This window comes from Macaca nemestrina, chromosome 20 (genome assembly GCF_043159975.1).
Source record: "Macaca nemestrina isolate mMacNem1 chromosome 20, mMacNem.hap1, whole genome shotgun sequence".
In the NCBI taxonomy this organism is placed as follows: Eukaryota; Metazoa; Chordata; class Mammalia; order Primates; family Cercopithecidae; genus Macaca; species Macaca nemestrina.
In genome coordinates, this window is record NC_092144.1 from 17424565 (window position 1) to 17444380 (window position 19816).

The 19816-nt window shown below is 57.4% G+C and overlaps 1 protein-coding gene across 1 annotated transcript; it reads left to right on the top strand.

Moving 5' to 3' along the window:
• The first annotated feature begins 963 nt into the window (after nt 1-963).
• LOC105488082 (phosphoinositide-3-kinase regulatory subunit 2) lies at nt 964-19816 on the top strand. The gene is made up of 16 exons (XM_071086243.1): nt 964-1112; nt 3309-4053; nt 8924-9016; nt 9373-9423; nt 9512-9643; nt 9737-9950; nt 10415-10500; nt 10651-10759; nt 10857-10955; nt 11416-11596; nt 11712-11837; nt 15241-15383; nt 16356-16532; nt 17719-17790; nt 17977-18147; nt 18335-19816. The coding sequence occupies exons 2-16, from the start codon at nt 3732-3734 to the stop codon at nt 18540-18542; spliced, it is 2184 nt and encodes a 727-aa protein (XP_070942344.1). The 5' UTR covers nt 964-1112; nt 3309-3731; the 3' UTR covers nt 18543-19816.

Sequence of the window (19816 nt, forward strand, 5' to 3'; positions counted from 1 at the left end):
AAATACAAAATTAGCCGGGCGTGGTGGCGCATGCCTGTAATCCCAGCTACTCGGGAGGCTGAGGCAGGAGAATCGTTAGAACTCTGGAGGTGGAGGTTGCGGCGAGCCGAGAAAGCGCCATTACACTCCAGCCTGTGCAACGAGAGCGAAACTCCGTCTCAAAAAATAATGATAATAAAATAAGCAATCGTCGCGTCCTTTCTATCCTGGTCTTAGCTTGCGCTCTGCCATAAAACTTCCTGTAGCCGAACGCAGCCCAGCCCTAGAGCAATCCGTTACTTCCGGGGCGCTCAGCCGGTTTGCAAATCTTCTTGGCTACACCCCCATCTCCGAGAGCGTTCGGCTATTTCCGGAAACAGCTGGCATCTGGGCTCAAGTCCGCTAAGCTCTAGTGCCCGTAGGGGTCGAGATCGTTGGCTGTTTCCGGACGCTCTGGGTTGCCATGGAAACTCCTTCAACCCTGGCTGTCTCGGACCTCTGCTTTTTGCCGCAGGCCCTTTCCCCAGTCCAGTGCCCTCTGTTTGCTGAGCTTGAGAACGCCTCATTTGCCCTCGGAACCATCTATGCTTCAGCAATTTCCATAAGCTGGCGGTCCCTCTGAGTCTAAACTCCCAAGGCCTCCACTGGGCATTGAGCGCATTCGGTTATTTCCAGAAACGCTCGGCGGTCTCGGGGATCGGCCTCCGTTGTGCCAGTCCAGCGGGAGAGAATGTTCGGCCATTTCCGGAAGTGCTCGGGCGTCTCTAAGCCCTGCCGAGCTCAGCCGAGCCTAGCCTCGGAGCCTTCGCCGACCCGATTGCACTCGGCTACCTCCGGAAATGCTCGGCTGTCTCGGGGCTCCCTCTAGTCCACCAGTCCCGCGGGATTACGTTCGGTTACTTCCGGAAACACTCGGGTGCCCCCTCCCCTCAGACTCCGCCTCGGCCTCCGTTCACCAGCCCGGCCCGAATACGCTCGGGCATTTCCGCCGGGGGCGGGCCAGGCCGCTCGGAACCGTGGCGGCGGCAGAGGCGGGGATCCCGCGGCTGCGGCGACGGTGGCCGCGGTGGAGCCACGGGGCGGGCTCGGTTTGGTGTGACGGCGACTGCGGCGGCGGTGGCGGCCGCGACCAGGTGAGTCCTGACTGGCCCTCGTGGCGGGGGCGGCTGGGAGTGTGCTTAAACGCGGGGCGCCTGGGGACAGTGCGGGGCCCCGGTGGAAGCCAGAACGCAAGCGCCAGGCTGCGTCGGGCCCCGCGGGAACTGGGGGGGCCGCAGGCAAGGGGGGGGCCTCGGGCTCGGTTCCGCAGCGGTGCAGCCTCCCTGGGACGGTCGGGGCAGAATAGGGGTATTCCCCGCGTCCAAGATACCGGACTGGAGCTGCGGCCCCAAATGAAGGGAGGCCCTGCCTGGAATGGGGCTTCGAATAGTACCGAGGGGCGCCCAGGCATTGTGCGGGGCAGGATAGGGTGCAGGAGGGCCGGGGGGAAGGTCGATCCCACTTCCGGTCCCCTAGCCGGGTAGTCGGGTCCATGCAGACCCAAGTGCGCGTCTGTGTGAGCGCGCAGGCCCTGCCTTCACCCGCGGAGCCCCCAGCCCTGCCTGCCCCGCCCCTCCCGCCTCCCGGATTCGGGGAGCGCTGCTCCCGGGGCGCGCACACCGGGGCGTGGGGGCGGGCTGGCAGGCAGATCCAGGCGGTTCCCTGGGCATCCCCTCTCGGGGCCTCAGTTTCCCCACCTGTAGAACGAGGGTAACAGAGACCTGGGAGTGGGTAAGTTGGGCACCCGAGAATGTGGCGCCCCTCCGCCCTGCGCGGACACCTCTTGGGGCTCCCCATGACTGAAGGATGCTCAGAGCTTCCACCTGACACTCGGGCCCCTTAGTGGATAGCACCTATCCTTATAGCCACCTTGAATCCTTGACAAGCAGCTTACCCGCTGCCAAGCCTTTGCATGTGCCGTTCCCTATGCCTAGCGCACCTTCCTATCCACTGTGATGATCCATTCTCCAGAACAGCACATCCATCCGTCACCCTAGCCCTGTCCATCACAGGAGCTCTGAACCTGCAGGGCTAGGCTGGGAATTTGTGCCCATCTCTGCCTCCCCAGACTGGGGCTCCTGGGGAAATGATCAATGCCCTGCGGCCGGCAGCCTCCCCTCCTCCTCAGCTGCAGTACCCCCACCTTCTCCTGGCTCCCTGTCCCTCCCTGGGGCTAAGGTTCCCTCTAAGCACCTCCCCATCTGCATTTTGCGCCTCCTCTGGGCCCCAGGCTGGAGCTACCTGCCAGCCCACTCACTCCTCCTCTGCAGAGACTGGAGGTCCATTTGCTTGGACTCACCTGTAGGCCTTTGCTTGTGCAGGGGCCTCTTCCTGGACTTCCTTCCCTACCTCTTAGTTCAGCTGGCCTGACCCCTCCATGGAGCTCCCAAAGCAACCGGAGTGGGCCCCATTGTGTCCTCCCTACCCTGGGTATCTGGCCACCTGGGTATCTGGCCACCTGGGTATCTGGCCACCTGGCTGCTGCCCCCTCATGTCCAACTGGGCCTTGAAGTCGGCAGATCTAGGTGTAAGTCCTGGCTTCCTCCTGTCCTACCGCACGGCCCTAGACACCTCCCTGCTCTGAGCCTCAGTTTCCCCTTCTGTAACAGGGGCGATGAAAAGCTTGTTTACTGGCCGGGTGCAGTGGCTCACGCCTGCAATCCCAACACTTTGGAAGGCAAAGGCGGGAGGACTACTTCAGCCCAGGAGTTTGGGACCAACCTGGGCAACATAGCAAGACCCCACCTCTGTTGAAAAAAAACAGGCTGGGCAAGGTGGCTCATGCCTGTAATCCCAGCACTTTGGGAGGCCAAGGCGAGCGGATCACTTGAGGTCAGGAGTTCAAGACCAGCCTGGCCAACATGGTGAAACCTCATCTCTACTAAAAATACAAAAATTAGCTGAGCGTGGTGGCATGCTACTTGGGAGGCTGAGGCAAGAGAATCACTTGAACCTGGGAGACACGTTGCAGTGAGCTGAGATCACGCCACTGCACTCCAGCCTGGGTGACAGGGCAAGACTTTGTCTCAAAAAAGAAAAAAAAAGAAAAACTGATTTACTGAGCATGTAGTATACCTGGGGCAGTTTCTTGGGAGTTCTACTCCCAGCAGCTCCAAGGGAAGGCTGTCAGTAGACCCATTTTACACATGGAGAAGCTGAGGCCCTGAGAGGGACTGACCTCAGGGTCACTCAGTGATTCAGGGAATTCCAAATCAGGATTTGGGCCCATTTCCGTGTTGGGGGTGAGAGGAGTTGGCCTGGCTAACGCTGCCCTATCCCTGTCTCCCTAGGTCGGCGTCCTCGGCGGGCCGAGCATGGTGGCAGCCTGCACCCTTGGCTCCCTCGTCTGGTGCAGCCAGCAGAGCCGCCACCCTTGGGCGCCCATGGCCCTCCATGTGAGGGCGTGAGCGGCCTGCCCCAGCCTCACCTGCTGATGGAGGACTCAGTGGCCCAGTGACCTGACACCACGCCACCGACCCCCTCCCACCAGTTGACGAATGGTGGACCCAGCGACGAGTGGCCCTTGTAAGGGTCATGGAATAATTTGAAGCGAGGCATGAGCGGCCCCCGTGGTCGCCTGTGACTGCTGGAGATAGAGGTCCCAGTACCCCAAGCCAACCCAGCGGACCCTCCCAACCCTGCTCCAGCCAATGGGGCCAGTGGGACTCCAAGCAGCCACCTAACCATCCAGACCCCACCCCACCCACGCGGCCATGGCGGGCCCTGAGGGTTTCCAGTACCGTGCTCTGTACCCGTTCCGCCGGGAGCGGCCAGAGGACCTGGAGCTGCTGCCTGGCGATGTGCTGGTAGTGAGCCGGGCGGCCTTGCAGGCACTGGGTGTGGCCGAGGGTGGCGAGCGCTGCCCACAGAACGTGGGCTGGATGCCCGGCCTCAACGAGCGCACACGGCAGCGAGGTGACTTCCCTGGCACCTACGTCGAGTTCCTGGGGCCCGTGGCCCTGGCCCGGCCTGGCCCTCGCCCACGGGGCCCCCGCCCACTGCCCGCCAGGCCCCGTGATGGGGCCCCTGAGCCAGGTGAGCAGCAATCAGGGGCACTGGAGAAGGGGGGTGGTCCCCTTGGACCCTCGGTCTCCTCTTCTGTCCAGTGAGGCAATGGGATCTCCAAGGAAGGAGGAAAAGGGACATTTGGTCATTTGACAGATGTCTTCGCTAATGTCAAGTGCTAGGCTCAGCAGTGGACACAAGGCCTGGTCCTGCCCTCATGAGCTTCTGGTTCAAGAAGGGATGAGAGTGTTTTAGGAGGTGACACATACCATGAGGAAGGGGGCTTGCATGGAAAGATGCGAGAGTGGAGACTCCAGGCAGTGAGGGCAGCGAGGGCAGAGCCTGTAGAGTAGAACTCTAATGGCCGGAATGGCCAGCAGAAGGACCGAAGGGAGGAAGGGGAGGGCAATGTGCGCCGGCCTCAAGGAGTTGGTGGGATTGATTTTGAGGACAATGGAGAGTGTTCAGTAGGATTCAGAGGCTCAGCCTAGCTTCATCCTGCATTTTTTGCAGACAGGGTCCCTTGAAGAACCCCTTTGGAGACCCTGATTTCCAAAATGAAGCCACAAGGAGAGTGGGATGTGGGCTGTTCAGCTGAGGCCACATAACACAGTGGAGTATGAGGACCCCACATCCCTCCCCAAAGACCCTTGGCCATTGCCACTTGCCAGGGATGTGCCAGATGTGGAGAATCGAGGGCACCAAGCCCACTCAGTGATTGCTGTTTGATGGGCAGGGAGTGTGGGCTCTGGCCGGGGAAACTGAGGCTCAGTTGCAAGAAGGAGGCCGAGGGGTACTGCATGCCCAGCAGGGTCTGCTCTGACCCTCCCAGCAGCCCAGCAAAAGGCCCTATGTGCAGACCGGGAGGCCTGAGCGCAAGGCTGGCCATCAAATGCTGCACTTGGAACCAGTTGGTCACCCAGGGAGGCCAAAGCCCCGGGAGGTGCCAGGCCTGCTTTGTCCCAGGGTGACATTGCCCAAAGGCAAATCAGAGTCCCTCAGCGCAGGGCGGAATAGGGGGTGCCGAGGTGGTGTGACACTGGCCCCGGCCTCCGGCATCTGGTATCTCTAGGGTCCAGATCTGCGTCCTGCCTCGGCCTGAAGGAGCAGGAGGTGGCCCCGTCCGGGCTCCCAGCCAGAATCTGCCTCTCCCCCTGGTAACAGCCACCTCCCTCCTCTGCCTGGCCTCTGTCCAGCCACCATACACGGCCCCACGTGGGGCGGCTGCCCAGCCCCACCCTCTGAATCTTCCAGGGTTATGTGACCTCGGCCAGAACCCGCCCCCTCGAGGCCTCAGTTTCCTCAGCTGGAAACAGGAGGGCTGGTCCCTGGGGATGCTGGGACCCAACCCCTCGGAAATGTGAAGTCACCTGAGCCCCACCTGGCTGTGCACCCACGGGGGAGGTTGCAGCCCCTCTGAGCCACAATTCCTCACCTATGAAGTCGGGCTGATGCAGTTCTGATGGGAACCCCCTCCCCATTCTGCAAACTGATCCCAGGCCACTCTCAGGGTTGAGTTTCCCAACCCACCGGCCAGAATGTCACCCACCTCCTCTCCCCTTGTCCCTTTTCTTTTTTTTTTTTTTTGGCGTTTTCACTGCAGCTGGGCCTTTCTCCAGCTTGAGGCGCCACCTGGCCCATCACTCAGGGAGGCCTCACAGGCCCCAGCTTGCCCCTGCTGTGTGCCAGGGCGTCCCCGCCGAGGGCCAGAGCAGCGTCCAATGGTGGCAGACAGCGTGCTGCTGAGGCGGGGATGCTGCACACAAAAGGCCCTGTAGGGCTGGGAAGCCAGGGCTGGGAGGGGGCTGGGCCCAGGATGCCGCCGGCACCCGCTGGGAGGGGTTTCGGTTTTCCAAAAGGGGAGCAGTAATTTTCTTTCTTTTCTAAATTTTAACTTCTGGAGAAAATAATTTTTTAGAAGCAAAATGATTAAGAAAACGGGTCATGGTCCTTGGAAGGAAGCTGTTCTGACCCAGGCTGGTATATTTTCCTTTTCTTTCCTTTCATCCACTTTTTTGTTTGCATCAAGAAGGGAGAAGCAGGCTGGGCACAGTGGCTCACGCCCATAATCCCAACACTTTGGGAGGCCAAGGCGAGAGGATCACTTGAGGTCAGGAGTTCCAGACCAGCCTGGTCATGGTGAAACCCCGTCTCTACTAAAATAACACGAAAATTAGCCAGGCATGGTGGCACCCACCTATAATTCCAGCTACTTGGGAGGGTAAGGCACAAGAATCGCTTGAACCCGGGAGATGGAGCTTGCAGTGATCCAAGATCATGCCACTGCACACCAGCCTGGGCGACAGAGCAAGACTCCATCTCAAAACAAAACAAAACAAAATTAATTAATAAATACATTTCCCTTGTTTGAAGCCACCTACTTGGTAATTTTTTTGCGGCAGCCACTGAAAGTCATATAGCAGGTTTGGGCTCTGCCACAACCTGCTGTGCAATCTTGGCCACAGGACCTGCCCTCTCTGGGCCTCAGTTCCTTCAAATGAAACGTGGGGCCGGGCGCGGTGGCTCAAGCCTGTAATCCCAGCACTTTGGGAGGCCGAGACGGGCGGATCATGAGGTCAGGAGATCGAGACCATCCTGGCTAACACAGTGAAACCCCGTCTCTACTAAAAAACACAAAAAACTAGCCGGGCGAGGTGGCGGGCGCCTGTAGTTCCAGCTACTAGGGAGGCTGAGGCAGGAGAATGGCGTAAACCCGGGAGGCGGAGCTTGCAGAAAGCTGAGATCCGGCCACTGCACTCCAGCCTGGGTGACAGAGCGAGACTCCATCTCAAAAAAAAAAAAAAGAAAAGTGGGCCAATGACATTGCCTCTCATTTTTTTTGAGACTGGTTCTTGCTCTGCCACCCAGGTTGGAGTGCAGTGGCACAATCCTAGCTCACTGCAGCCTTGAACTCCTGGCCCCAAGCTATCCTCTTGCCTCAACCTCCTCGTTTTTTTGGTTGTTGTTGTTGTTTTTAAGATGGAGTTTCGCTCGTCGCCCAGGCTGGAGTGCAATGGCACAATCTCCGCTCACTGCAACCTCCGCCTCCCGGATGCTGATTATCCTGCCTCAATCTCCCAAGTAGCTGGGATTACAGGCACGCGCCACCACGCCTGGCTAATTTTTGTATTTCTAGTAGAGACAGGGTTTCACCATGTTGGTCAGACTGGTCTCAAACTCCTGACCACAAGTGATATGCTCACCTCGGCCTCCCAGAGTGCTGGGATTACAGGAGTGAGCCACCGCTCCTGGCCTCTTTTTTTTTATTTAAGAGATAGGGTCTCACTCTGTTGCCCAGGCTGGTCTTGAACTCCTGGACTCAAACGATCCTCCCACCTTGGCCTCCCAAAGTGTTGAGATTACAGACATGAGCCACTGCACCCCGCCACAACAGAAACTTATTCTGTCAGGTTTCTGGAGGCTGGAAGTCCAAAATCAGGGTCGTGCCCCCTCTGAAGTTTCCTTCCTTCCAGCTACTGGTGCCTCCAGGCATTCATTCGTCTCATGCATGGGTTGATTATTCCAATCTCTGCCTTGGCTTTCTCTTTTTCTTTTTCTTTTTTTTTTTTGAGACAGAATCTCACTCTGTCACCCAGACTGGAGTGCTGTGATGTGATCTTGGCTCACTGCAACCTCCGCCTCCTGGGTTCAAGCAATTCACCTGCTTCAGCCTCCTGAGTGGCTGGGATTACAGGCGTGCACCACCACACCTGGCTCTTTTTTTTTTTTTTGTATTTTTAGTAGAGATGGGGTTTCACCATGTTGGCCAGACTGGTCTTGAACTCTTAACCTCAAGCGAGTGACCTGCTGGTCTCAGCCTCCCAAAGTACCAGGATTACAGGCGTGAGCCACCGCGCCCGGCCTATTGATTGATTGATTGATTGATTTTTGAGACGGAGTCTTGCTCTGTAGCCCAGGCTGGAGTGCAGTGGCCGGATCTCAGCTCACTGCAAGCTCCGCCTGCCGGGTTCACACCATTCTCCTGCCTCAGCCTCCCGAGTAGCTGGGACTACAGGCGCCCGCCACCACGCCCGGCTAGTTTTTTGTACTTTTTTTAGTAGAGACGGGGTTTCACCATGTTAACCAGGCTGGTCTCGATCTCCTGACCTCGTGATCCACCCATCTCGGCCTCCCAAAGTGCTGGGATTACAGGCTTGAGCCACCACGCCCGGCCTTGATTTATTTTTGAAACAGAGTTTTGCTCTGTCGCCCAGGCTGGAGTGCAGTGGTGCAGTCTTGGCTCACTGTAACCTCCACCTCCCGGGTTCAAGCGATTCTCCTGCCTCAACCTCCTGAGTAGCTGGGATTACAGGCACCCACCACCACGCCCAGCTAATTTTTCTGATTTTAGTAGAGACAGGGGTTCGCCATGTTGGTCAGGCTGGTTCGAACTCCTGGCCTCAGGTGATCCACCCACCTCGGCCTCCCAAAGTGCTGGGATTGCAGGCATGAGCCCCATCCTGGCCGGCTTTCTGTTATTACAAGGACATCAGCCAGTGGGTTTAGTGCCCACCCTAATGCCAGGCTGGTCTCATGTACAGATCCTTGCTTTCCTTACACCTGCAAAGACCTATTTCCAAATAAGGTCACAGGTACCAGGGATGAGGACTCGGACATACCTTTTTGGGGACATTATTCAGCGCAGTCCACCTGTTCTGTGAAGTTGTGTGAACTCCTGGTATTTTAACCCAGAAAATTGTGTCCCATCAACTCTGCCCTCTCCTAGCCCCTCTACCCAAGGTCTTACAGCCTCCTGCAGATGGCAGTCAAGGTGCCAGGCACTTGCCTGAGCTGGGCCCTGCCTCAAACTGCCCTGGCTGAGGTCCAGCCGGCCAAGAGAGGGGCTGGGCTCCTTCCAGGAACCCCACCAACAGGCCACCCTCCCTTCTTCCCCCACCAGGCCTCACACTCCCCGACTTGCCTGAGCAGTTCTCCCCACCCGATGTGGCGCCCCCTCTTCTGGTGAAGCTTGTGGAGGCCATTGAAAGGACAGGTGAGTTCCAGTCTGGCTGCAGCCCCTGGATTCTGCTTGCTTACCTCTAGTGACAGGCGACTCATTCCCTCACAGGGCCTCCAAGCTCATGCTGCATGGAAACAGGCTGAGCATGGATGCCCTGGGCCTCTGTGTTGACTAGGGCACAGAGTGACTCCTAAGGGAAGATGGGAAGGTGAACACGACCAGGCCACTGCATGTGCTGTGCCCTCTCACAGCTCTCCCTCCCCACCCCTCCCATGCCCTTATCTCTGGGCGGCAAAGCGAGACTGCAGGGGATTTGAGCGGCCAGCCCAGGCTTCAAGGGGGTTGGGGCAGCATTTGAGAGCTGACTCGCCTGTTCCCCTCACCCCCAGGGCTGGACAGCGAATCTCACTACCGGCCGGAGCTGCCCACACCGCGTACAGGTGAAGGGGAGCCTCAATGGGGTGGGGGGGGAGCCTGGGGGCCGCAGTATACGTGAGTTGGACATGTCCCCCACCACTGTACCCGCAGACTGGACCCTGAGCGACGTGGACCAGTGGGACGTGACCGCCTTGGCTGACGGCATTAAGAGCTTCCTTCTGGCACTGCCCGCACCGCTTGTGACCCCCGAGGCCTCGGCTGAGGCGCGCAGGGCCCTGCGGGGTGAGCCTGGCGATGAGCCCAGGGGAAGGAGGGACCTGTAGCGGGCGGGAGGGCCCAGGCCCGGCTCACCCTGCCCTGGCCATCTGTCCGCAGAGGCCGCGGGGCCTGTGGGGCCGGCGCTGGAGCCACCGACGCTGCCGCTGCACCGCGCGCTCACGCTGCGCTTCCTGCTCCAGCACCTGGGCCGCGTGGCCCGCCGCGCCCCGGCCCTGGGTCCCGCGGTCCGGGCCCTGGGCGCCACCTTTGGGCCGCTGCTGCTGCGCGCGCCGCCGCCGTCCTCGCCGCCGCCAGGGGGCGCTCCCGACGGGTGAGGGGCGGGGCGCAGCCGGAGCGAGCAAGGGTGGAGTTTGGGATGGGGTGGGCGGGGCATGGCCAGAGTGAGCAGCGTCTGGACCCTAAGAAGGGAGGGGAGGGGGTCCAGAGTGAGTGAGAAGCTGCGTTCTTGTGATGACGGAGAGGGCACCTGGGCTCCTGAGTCATGAGACAGAAGGTGAAGGGGCCTAGTCCCGAAGCATGTGGGTGGAGCCTGCACCTTCCCTTCTGCTCATTGTAGCTCCAGTACTACTCTCTTGCTCGCCTTTGTGTGAGGATTTATGGAGCACTTACTGCATACAGCTATGAGGGAGCTGGCCTCGCACTTGTGCCTGTATCATCTCCTCCTCCCCCCTGCACATACCGTCTCGTATATATCCCCAGGCGTGCAAACGCCTGTGCACATGTGTGGGCAGACAGGCCCCACCCAGCCCTCACCGCACTCCCCTTCCCCCTAAGGAGTGAGCCCAGTCCTGACTTCCCGGCACTGCTGGTGGAGAAGCTGCTTCAGGAACACTTGGAAGAGCAGGAGGTTGCGCCCCCAGGTGAGTCCCCTATATTGCTGTCATTTCTTCCCGTTGAGGGCCGTGATTGCTGATTCCTGGATGCCGCCGGTGTCAGCAGGCCGGTCGCAGTGGGAGGCAGCCACAGTATCCAGTCAGTGCTCAGGATGCATTTGTTTTCCTGTCCCTCAGCGCTGCCGCCTAAACCCCCCAAGGCAAAGCTGGCCCCTGCAGGCCTGGCGAATGGAGGGAGTCCACCCTCCCTGCAGGATGCCGAGTGGTACTGGGGGGACATTTCAAGGTAGGTTGCTGGCAGGGGGTCAGGGACCAAGGAAGTGTCACAGGTCAATCAGGGTCTCCAGGTAGCTCAGCAATCCCAATGTTGGATGTCCCCACAGGGAGGAGGTGAACGAGAAACTCCGGGACACTCCCGATGGCACCTTCCTAGTCCGAGATGCTTCCAGCAAGATCCAGGGCGAGTACACGCTGACCCTCAGGTGGGGGCCTGTCCCTGCAAGGATAGCCAGGGGTCACAGGTCATGGAGACTGGGAGTTCAGAGGGATGATGGGACATGTGCGGTTTCAAGGATGGGGAGCTGGATGCGGTGGCTCACACCTGTAATCCCAGCACTTTGGGAGGCTGAGGCTGGCAGATCACCTGAGGTCAGGAGTTTAAGACCAGCCTGGCCAACATGGTGAAACCCTGTCTCTACTAAAAAATAAAAAAATTAGCCGGGCATGGTGGTGGACGCTTGTAATCCCAGCTACTTGGGAGGCTGAGGCAGGAGAATCGCTTGAACCCGGGAGGCGGAGGTTGCAGTGAGCCGAGATTGCACCACTGCACTGTGGCTTGGACAACAGAGCAAGACTCCGTCTCAAAAAAAAAAGGGGGGGGATGGGGATTGAGGGTCAGGTGCTGGGTCCCACTGGGTGCCAACACCCCCTCTCCTACACCAGGAAAGGCGGGAACAATAAACTGATCAAGGTCTTCCACCGAGATGGGCACTACGGCTTCTCAGAGCCACTCACCTTCTGCTCCGTCGTGGACCTCATCAATCACTACCGCCACGAGTCGCTGGCCCAGTACAACGCCAAGCTGGACACACGGCTCCTCTACCCTGTGTCCAAATACCAGCAGGTCCGTGCTGACCTGGGAGCCAGGGAGGGTAGCACTTGGCCGGCCCCAGGCCTCAGTTTCCTAGAAAGACCCAACCAGGCCATGCATCTCCCCTGATTCCCCCATGTATCTCCAGGACCAGATCGTCAAGGAGGACAGCGTGGAGGCGGTGGGCGCCCAGCTCAAGGTCTATCACCAGCAGTACCAGGACAAGAGCCGCGAGTATGACCAGCTCTATGAAGAGTACACACGGACCTCCCAGGTACTCCAGGCCCCGCACATGAGGGAAACCAAGGCATAGAGGGGCAGTGGCAAGGCCGAGAGCAGGACGACCAACCCCAGAGGCCTTGAGGATGAACATCCGGTTGCAGGTCACAGAGCAGGCACTTAGCACCAAGGGCTGTTCTAAAAACATAGAAATAAGGCCAGGCACAGTGGCTCACATCTGTGCACTTGGGAGGCTGAGACAGGAGGATCACTTGAGCCCAGGAGTTCAAGATCATTCTAGGCAACATAGGGAGACCCCTCTACAAAAAAATTTAAAAATTAACTGGGTGTGGTGATGCATGCTTCTACTCCCAGCTACTCAGGAGGCTGAGGTGGTAGGATCCCTTGAGCCTGGGAGTTTGAGGCTGCAGTGAGCTGTGATCACACAACTGCAGTCCACCCTGGGTGACAGGGGAAGACCTTGTCTCTAAAAACAAATAAAAACAGAATTAAGTGTACAAGGCTGGGCAGGGTGGCTCACACCTGTAATCCCAGCACTCTGGGAGGCCGAGATGGATACCTGAGGTCAGGAGTTCAAGACCAACTTGGCCAACATGTTGAAACTCTGTTTCTACTAAAAATACAAAAATTAGCTGGGCATAGTGGCGAACACCTGTAATCCCAGCTACTCAGGAGGCTGAGGCAGGAAAAATTGCTTGAGCCTGGGAGGCAGAGATTGCAGTGAGCCAAGATCATGCCACTATACTCCAGCCTGGGTGACAAGAGCAAAACTCCGTCTAAAAAAAAATAATAGGCCGGGCGCGGTGGCTCACGCCTGTAATCCCAGCACTTTGGGAGGCCGAGGCGGGCGGATCACGAGGTCAGGAGATCGAGACCATCCTGGCTAACACGGTGAAACCCCGTCTCTACTAAAAATGCAAAAAATTAGCCGGGCGAGGCAGCGGGCGCCTGTAGTCCCAGCTACTCGGGAGACTGAGGCAGGAGAATGGCGTGAACCCGGGAGGCGGAGCTTGCAGTGAGCCGAGATCGCGCCATTGCACTCCAGCCTGGGCGACTAAGTGAGACTCTGTCTCAAAAAAAATAAATAAATAAAAATAAAATAATAGACCGGGCGCGGTGGCTTACGCCTCTAATCCCAGCACTTTGGGAGGCCGAGACAGGCGGATCACAAGGTCAGGAGATCAAGACCATCCTGGCTAACACGGTGAAACCCCGTCTCTACTAAAAAATACAAAAAATTAGCCGGGTGCGGTGGCGGGCGCCTGTAGTCCCGGCTACTCAGGAGGCTAAGGCAGGAGAAGGCTGTGAACCCGGGAGGTGGAGTTTGCAGTGAGCCGAGATCGTGCCACTGCACTCCAGCCTGGGCCACAGAGCCGGACTCCATCTCAAAAAAAAAAATAATAATAATAATAATAATTAAAATAAAAAATAAATAAGTGTACGAGCTTTTACAAAACCAAAAAAGGACAGATGAGAAGGGCCCAACCAGCCTCACAAGAGTTGCTGAGCCAGGACCTGGGGAGTGTCCAGGATGAGCCTCTCTCTGGCTGGGCCTCAGTTTTCCCATCTGCAGAATGGAACCATGGATCTTGATTACTTCCGTCCCCTTCAACCAAGATGTTATTCAAGATGAAATCATGCCAGGTGCAGGGCGTGCACCTCTAATCCCAGCTACTCGGGAGGCTGAGGCAGGAGGATCGCTTGAGCTTGAGCCTAGAAGTTCAAGACCAGCCTGGGTAACATAGCAAGACTTTGTCTCTTAAAAAAATTAAAATAAAATAAAAATTAAGCGAGAGGTTTTGTCACTCCAGGACTGTGCTAATAAGCTTCTTTTGCAAGTTAAGAGGGAATAGATTCAGATGGAACAGCTGGGAATTCCTCAGTCCTCCCTAGCACCCTAAGGGTTTTCTTTCTGTCCTCTTTTTTATTTATTTTTTTGAAACAGGGTCTTGCTCTATCATCCAGGCTAGAGTGCCGTGGCATGATCTTGGCTCACTGCAACCTCAGCCTCCCTAGTTCAAGCGATTCTCCTGCCTCAGCCTCCCGAGTATCTGGGACTACAGGCACATGCCACCATGCCTGGCTAATTTTTGTATTTTTAGTAGAGACGGGGTTTCACCGTGTTGGCCAGGCTGGTCTTGAACTGGTGGCCTCAAGTGATCTGGCTGCCTCCGCCTCCTAAAGTTAAAAAAAAAAAAAAAAATTAATAAAATTAAAAGATGGGCCGGGCACAGTGGCTCATGCCTGTAATCCCAGCACTTTGGGAGGCTGAGGCAGGGAGATCATCTGAGGTCAGGCGTTTGAGACCAGCCTGGGCAACATGGTGAAACCCCATCTCTGCCAAAAATACAAAAAAATTAGCTGGGCCAGGTACAGTGGCTCCCACCTGTAATCCCAGCACTTTGGGAGGCTGAGGCAGGTGGATCATGAGGTAAGGAGTTCAAGACCAGTCTGGCCAACATGGTGAATCCCCATCTCTACTAAAAATACAAAAAATTAGTCAGGCATCGTGGCATGCACCTGTAATCCCAGCTACTTGAGAGGCTGAGGCAGGAGAATAGCTTGAACCCAGGAGGTGAAGGTTGCAGTGAGCCGAGATCACACCATTTCACTCCAACCTGGGACAGAGCGAGACTCCATCTCAAAAAAAAAAAAAAAAAATTAGCCAGGCATGGTGGCGCACACCTGTAATACCAGCTACTTGGAAGGCTGAGGCAGGAGAATCACTTGAACCCAAGAGGCAGAGGTTGCAGTAAGCCAAGATCACACCACTGCTCCAGCCTGGGTGACAAGAACGAGACTCCATCTCAAACAAAAAAGAATTTTGAGGTGCGGTCTCACCATGTTGCCCAGGCTGGCCTCAGACTCGTCAGGGTTCAAGAGATCCTCCCACTTTAGCTTCCCAAGTAGCTAGGATTACAGGCAATCGCCACCAGCCCTGGCCTCTGTCCCCTTTTTACTGATGTGTTAGCTGAGGCTCTAAATGGACAAGACAGCTGTCCAGGATCAGTTAGGAGCACTGTAACTTCAGAATTGGCTTTGGCCCTGAGCCTCAGTTTCCCTGTTAATAGTTGTTACTTTGTTGGGAGTTGTTGGAAGGGTCCATGTGACAATGTAAGGAAAGTCCTAGTGCAGCGTCTCCCCCAAGAAGCACTGTGAGCTGTAGCAACTAGATCTCTCATTCATTCCCAGCAGTGTTAACAGGTCCAGGTGTTTGTGGATACCTATAGGAGGATGTAAAGAAGAAGAGGGTTTGGGGGGTGGGGTTTTGAAGGCTGAATAGGAGTTCATTTGGTACAGCAGGAGTTAGAAGAATGACACTACAATAGAGGGACCAACTTGAGCAGTCTCCATATCAGAGTTGAGATGTGCCTTTACCCCTCACGAGGGCCTTTTGGGGAGTCCCAGGAGGTGCTGAGCTGCGCCCCCTCCTCCAGGAGCTGCAGATGAAGCGTACCGCGATTGAGGCCTTCAATGAGACTATCAAGATCTTTGAAGAGCAGGGCCAGACTCAAGAGAAGTGCAGCAAGGAATACCTGGAGCGCTTCCGGCGTGAGGGCAACGAGAAAGAGATGCAGAGGTAAGTCTGGCGCCTCTGCCCTGCCCCACCCCACCCTGGATCTGGTGTGGTACAAGCGGGGAAGGGAAGGAAGTAGAAGGAGACCAGCCACCTGGAGGCGAAGAATAGTCTGTTGAAATGGGCTTTGGGCCTGGTGCGATGGCTCAGGCCTGTAATCCCAGCACTTTAGGAGGCTGAGGTGGGTGGATCTCCTGAAGTCAGGAGTTTGAGACCAGCCTGGCCAACATGGTGAAATCCTATCTCTATTAAAAATACAAAAATTAGGCTGGGCGCGGTGGCTCACGCCTGTAATCCCAGCACTTTGGGAGGCCGAGGCAGGCGGATCATGAGGTCAGGAGATCGAGACCATTCTGGCTAACACGGTAAAACCCCGTCTCTACTAAAATACAAAAAAAAAAAAATTAGCTGGGCGTGGTGGTGGGCGCCTGTAGTCCCAGCTACTCAGGAGGCTGAGGCAGAAGAATGGCGTGAACCCGGGAGGCGGAGCTTGCAGTGAGCGAGATCATGCCACTGCACTGCAGCCTGGGCGACAGAGCGAGACTCTGTCTCTAAAAAAAAAAAAAAAGGAAATGGGTTTTGAAGGATGAATAGGACTTTGTAAGAAAGAGAATCAGAGGAAAGAGCATATGCTTAGGCTCAGAGACTGGAAGCACATAGTCTGGTGCAAAGTAGGTCCTTGAGAAAATCCTGGAGCAGGTGCAGTGGCTCATTCCTGCAACTCCAGGCACTTTGGGAGGCCAAGGTGGGAGGATTGCCTGAGCCTAGGAGTTTGAGACCAGCCTGGGCAACACGGCAAAACCTATCTCTACAAAAAATATTAAACTATTAGCTGGGACCACATGGTGGTGCACACCTGTGGTCCCAGCTACTCGGGAGGCTGAGGTGGGAGGGTCACCTGAGCCCAGGAGTTTGAGGGTGCAGTGAGCTGAGATAAAACCCTGAGGCCTCTGCGCCACCCCACCCCTCCCACAGGATCCTGCTTAACTCTGAGCGGCTCAAGTCCCGCATTGCCGAGATCCACGAGAGCCGCACGAAGCTGGAGCAGCAGCTGCGGGCCCAGGCCTCGGACAACCGGGAGATCGACAAGCGCATGAACAGCCTCAAGCCAGACCTCATGCAGCTGCGTAAGATCCGAGACCAGTACCTCGTGTAAGTGGCGGCTCCCCCATGACTGCTGCGGCACCTGGAGATCTCTCCAGGCGTCTCAGTCTCTCCCTCTCCACCAAGTGGCCCTTCCTGGGCCCCAAGACACCTTATCTCTCCACAAGCCCTCTTCCTCTCCACCAGGTCCAAAACTCAGTTCCTCCTGGGCCTCTTGAAAGTTTTCCCATAGGTCAGCCTCAGCTTAGACATGTGTGCAATGGGAGCGTCACTCCTATCCCATTCCATTTTGTGGAAAGCTGGGAGCTTTCTACAAAAATTCCTGCTGGGCTGGGCACGATGGCTCACACCTATAATCCCAGCACTTTGGGTGGCCAAGGCGGGCGGATGGATCACTTGAGGCCAGGAGTTTGAGGCCAGCCTGGCTAACATGGTGGAACCCCATCTCTACTAAAATAAAAAATACAAAAACCAGCCAGGCATGGCGGGGTGCGCCTGTAATCCCAGTTACTCAAGAGGCTGAGGCAGGAGAATCGCTTGAACTGGGAGGCAGAGTTTGCAGTGAGCGGAGATTACGCCAATGCAGTTCAGCCTGGGCAACAAAGCAACACTCTGCCTCAAAAAAAAAAAAAAAAAAAAAAATCGCCTGCTGTGTATCCTACCACGCTGGGTGGCTGCGGCAGCCCTGTCCTGGGTTCAAATCAGTTCAAATCCTGCCTCCACCCACCAACCTCCTGAAGACCTCAGCCAGAGTGTCCACCTCCCTCCTGAGCCTCAGGGGAGGCACTGTCGCATGCCAGGTGCCATGCTAAGCACCGTGCTTGTTATGAGTTCATTTGGTCCTTTCCAAGCCCTTTGTAAAGGTTGCCTTTTACAGCTGGGGAGACTGAGCTGCAGAACCTACAGCTGCCCTGTGCAAAGGCCAGCAGTGCTGGAGTGAGCCTCTGGTGACGATGAGGTGCCTGGGCTGGCATCTTCTTGGGGGGCTCCACAAGCATTAACAGAAAACAGAAAAATGAGGGGTGTGGGTCAGGGTTCCCCAGCAGAGCTGGGGGAGCCACCCTGGGTTCAGGCTGCCCTGAGCCAGGTCAGCGCTGCCCTCTTGTGGCAACCGGAGATATTGTACCCAGAACCCTCTCTTCTCAGCCAGACCCTGCCTCCCACAGGACAGGCCCACTGTGGGCTCAGCACCCACACAACTGCACAAGCCCACCTTTCTCCTGTTGCTTCTCAGGTGGCTCACCCAGAAAGGCGCCCGGCAGAAGAAAATCAACGAGTGGCTGGGGATCAAAAATGAGACTGAGGAGTGAGTGACCACCTGGAAGGAGGCAGGGAGGGTTTCCCAGAGGAGGGGGCCATTGGGGTGGGTTTTGAAGAATGAGTAGGAGTTCACCAGGGAGGAAGAGTTGTCCAGGCAGCTGGGGAGCCTCGGAAGTTGGCAGATGAGTGACCAGGGCCCTCCCCACCATCCCCCGCCACGCCCCGACCCCAGCCAGTACGCCCTGATGGAGGACGAGGACGATCTCCCGCACCACGAGGAACGCACTTGGTACGTGGGCAAGATCAACCGCACGCAGGCAGAGGAGATGCTGAGTGGCAAGCGGGATGGCACCTTCCTCATCCGCGAGAGCAGCCAGCGGGGCTGCTACGCCTGCTCCGTGGTGTGAGTGGACCGTAGCGCTGGGGATCCCCGCGTCCCTCCCAGAGCTCTCATTTAATGCCTGACGCGTGCCAGGCCTTGAGGAGTCCCTGGTGGGGTCATCGGGCACAGGGGAGCACGCGGCCCTGGGGCGGGGAAAGCTTGGCAGGGAGGCCAGCCTCCCGACCCGCCCTCTCCTTTGCCCCCACAGGGTGGACGGAGACACCAAGCACTGCGTCATCTACCGCACGGCCACCGGCTTCGGCTTCGCGGAGCCCTACAACCTGTACGGGTCGCTGAAGGAGCTGGTGCTGCACTACCAGCACGCCTCGCTCGTGCAGCACAACGACGCGCTCACCGTCACCCTGGCGCACCCAGTACGCGCCCCGGGCCCCGGCCCGCCGCCTGCCGCCCGCTGAGCGCCGAGGACCCCCCCCCCAAGCGGAGCCGCCCCTGGGCCCGTCTGCACCGGACGCTGCGGCAGCAGGAGCCACGGACCAGACCAGCCACATCCAGGGGTCTTCATTTCTATGGCTCTGGCTTTTGTTTGGGGTTCTCTCACCTTCTTTCCTTCTCTCCTTCCCTCCCTCTCTCCTTCCCTCCCCCATTCTCCAGATCTCCTGTCTCCTTTACTCTCTCTCTCTCTCTCTCTCTCTCTCTCGGCCCTTGTCTTTCTCCATGTTGGGGGTCCTGCCTCCCCGACCCCATATCTCCCTGTTCCCCGGGCATTGCCCTCTCCATGGCTCTGGTCACCCTGACTCTCTGCCCTGCCCACCGCAGGTCCCCTGGGGCCCCGGAAGCCCCTTCTGGCTGCACCTGCCATGTTTACAGAGGGCCCCTGGGCTGCGCGGCCCCAGCCTGGGCACCCTGATTTTTAAGCCATAGACCTGGGGTCAGGGCAGGAAGGAACTTCACTCCGCTGCTTCCGAGAACCTCGGCCGTGACGTTCGGGGCCGGGCGGGACCCGCCCCACAGACTCCAACTTCCCCTCCAAACCCCGAAGTGAAACCCGCCACCGAGTTATCCCCACAAATGGGGCCACTGCGAGAAGTTCCCCCACCCCTAAAAAAATAATTAAACTCGCAGGCCGGGCGCTTTGGCTCACGCCTGTAATCCCAGCACTTTGGGAGGCCAAGGCGGGCGGATCTTTTGAAGTCAGGAGTTGGAGACCAGCCTGGCCAAAATGGCGAAACCCCGTCTCTACTAAAATAACGAAAATTAGCTGGGTTTGGTGGCGGGCGCCTGTAATCCCAGCTACTTGGAAGGCTGAGGCGCGAGAATCTCTTGAACCCGGGAGATGGAGGTTGCAGTGAGCAGAGATCGTGCCACTGCACTCCAGCCTGGGCAACAGAGGGAGACTCCTCCGTCTCAAAAAAATAAATAAATAAAACTCGTGAGCTGGTCCCAACCCCCCCGCTAGGAATCACAGCTCCCCGTACTGGTGCCGCCGCAGTGGCCAAGTTGCGACACTGCCCACGGCCCTTCCGCCTGATGCAGATTCAGGGCTTCTCTTCGATCATGTTGGGTTTTGACTCTTTTTCCTTGACTGCAAAACCCTCTTTCCTCTCCTCTTTTGGGACAAGAGCCCTGGTTTTCTACGCTGCCCTTGGCCACCACACTGCCTGCCCGGCGAGCTGGGAGGCAGGTTTTGTACGGTACGTTGTTATTGATATGATATAAAACATCAAACGTC

Bases quoted from the DNA above. Each gene is read 5' to 3' on its own strand.
- LOC105488082 (XM_071086243.1), top strand. From the start codon at position 3,732: ATGGCGGGCCCTGAGGGTTTCCAGTACCGTGCTCTGTACCCGTTCCGC. The intron at 9,644-9,736 runs GTGAGCCTGGCG...ATCTGTCCGCAG, and splicing joins GGCGCGCAGGGCCCTGCGGG to AGGCCGCGGGGCCTGTGGGG. The intron at 11,838-15,240 runs GTACTCCAGGCC...CCCCTCCTCCAG, and splicing joins AGTACACACGGACCTCCCAG to GAGCTGCAGATGAAGCGTAC.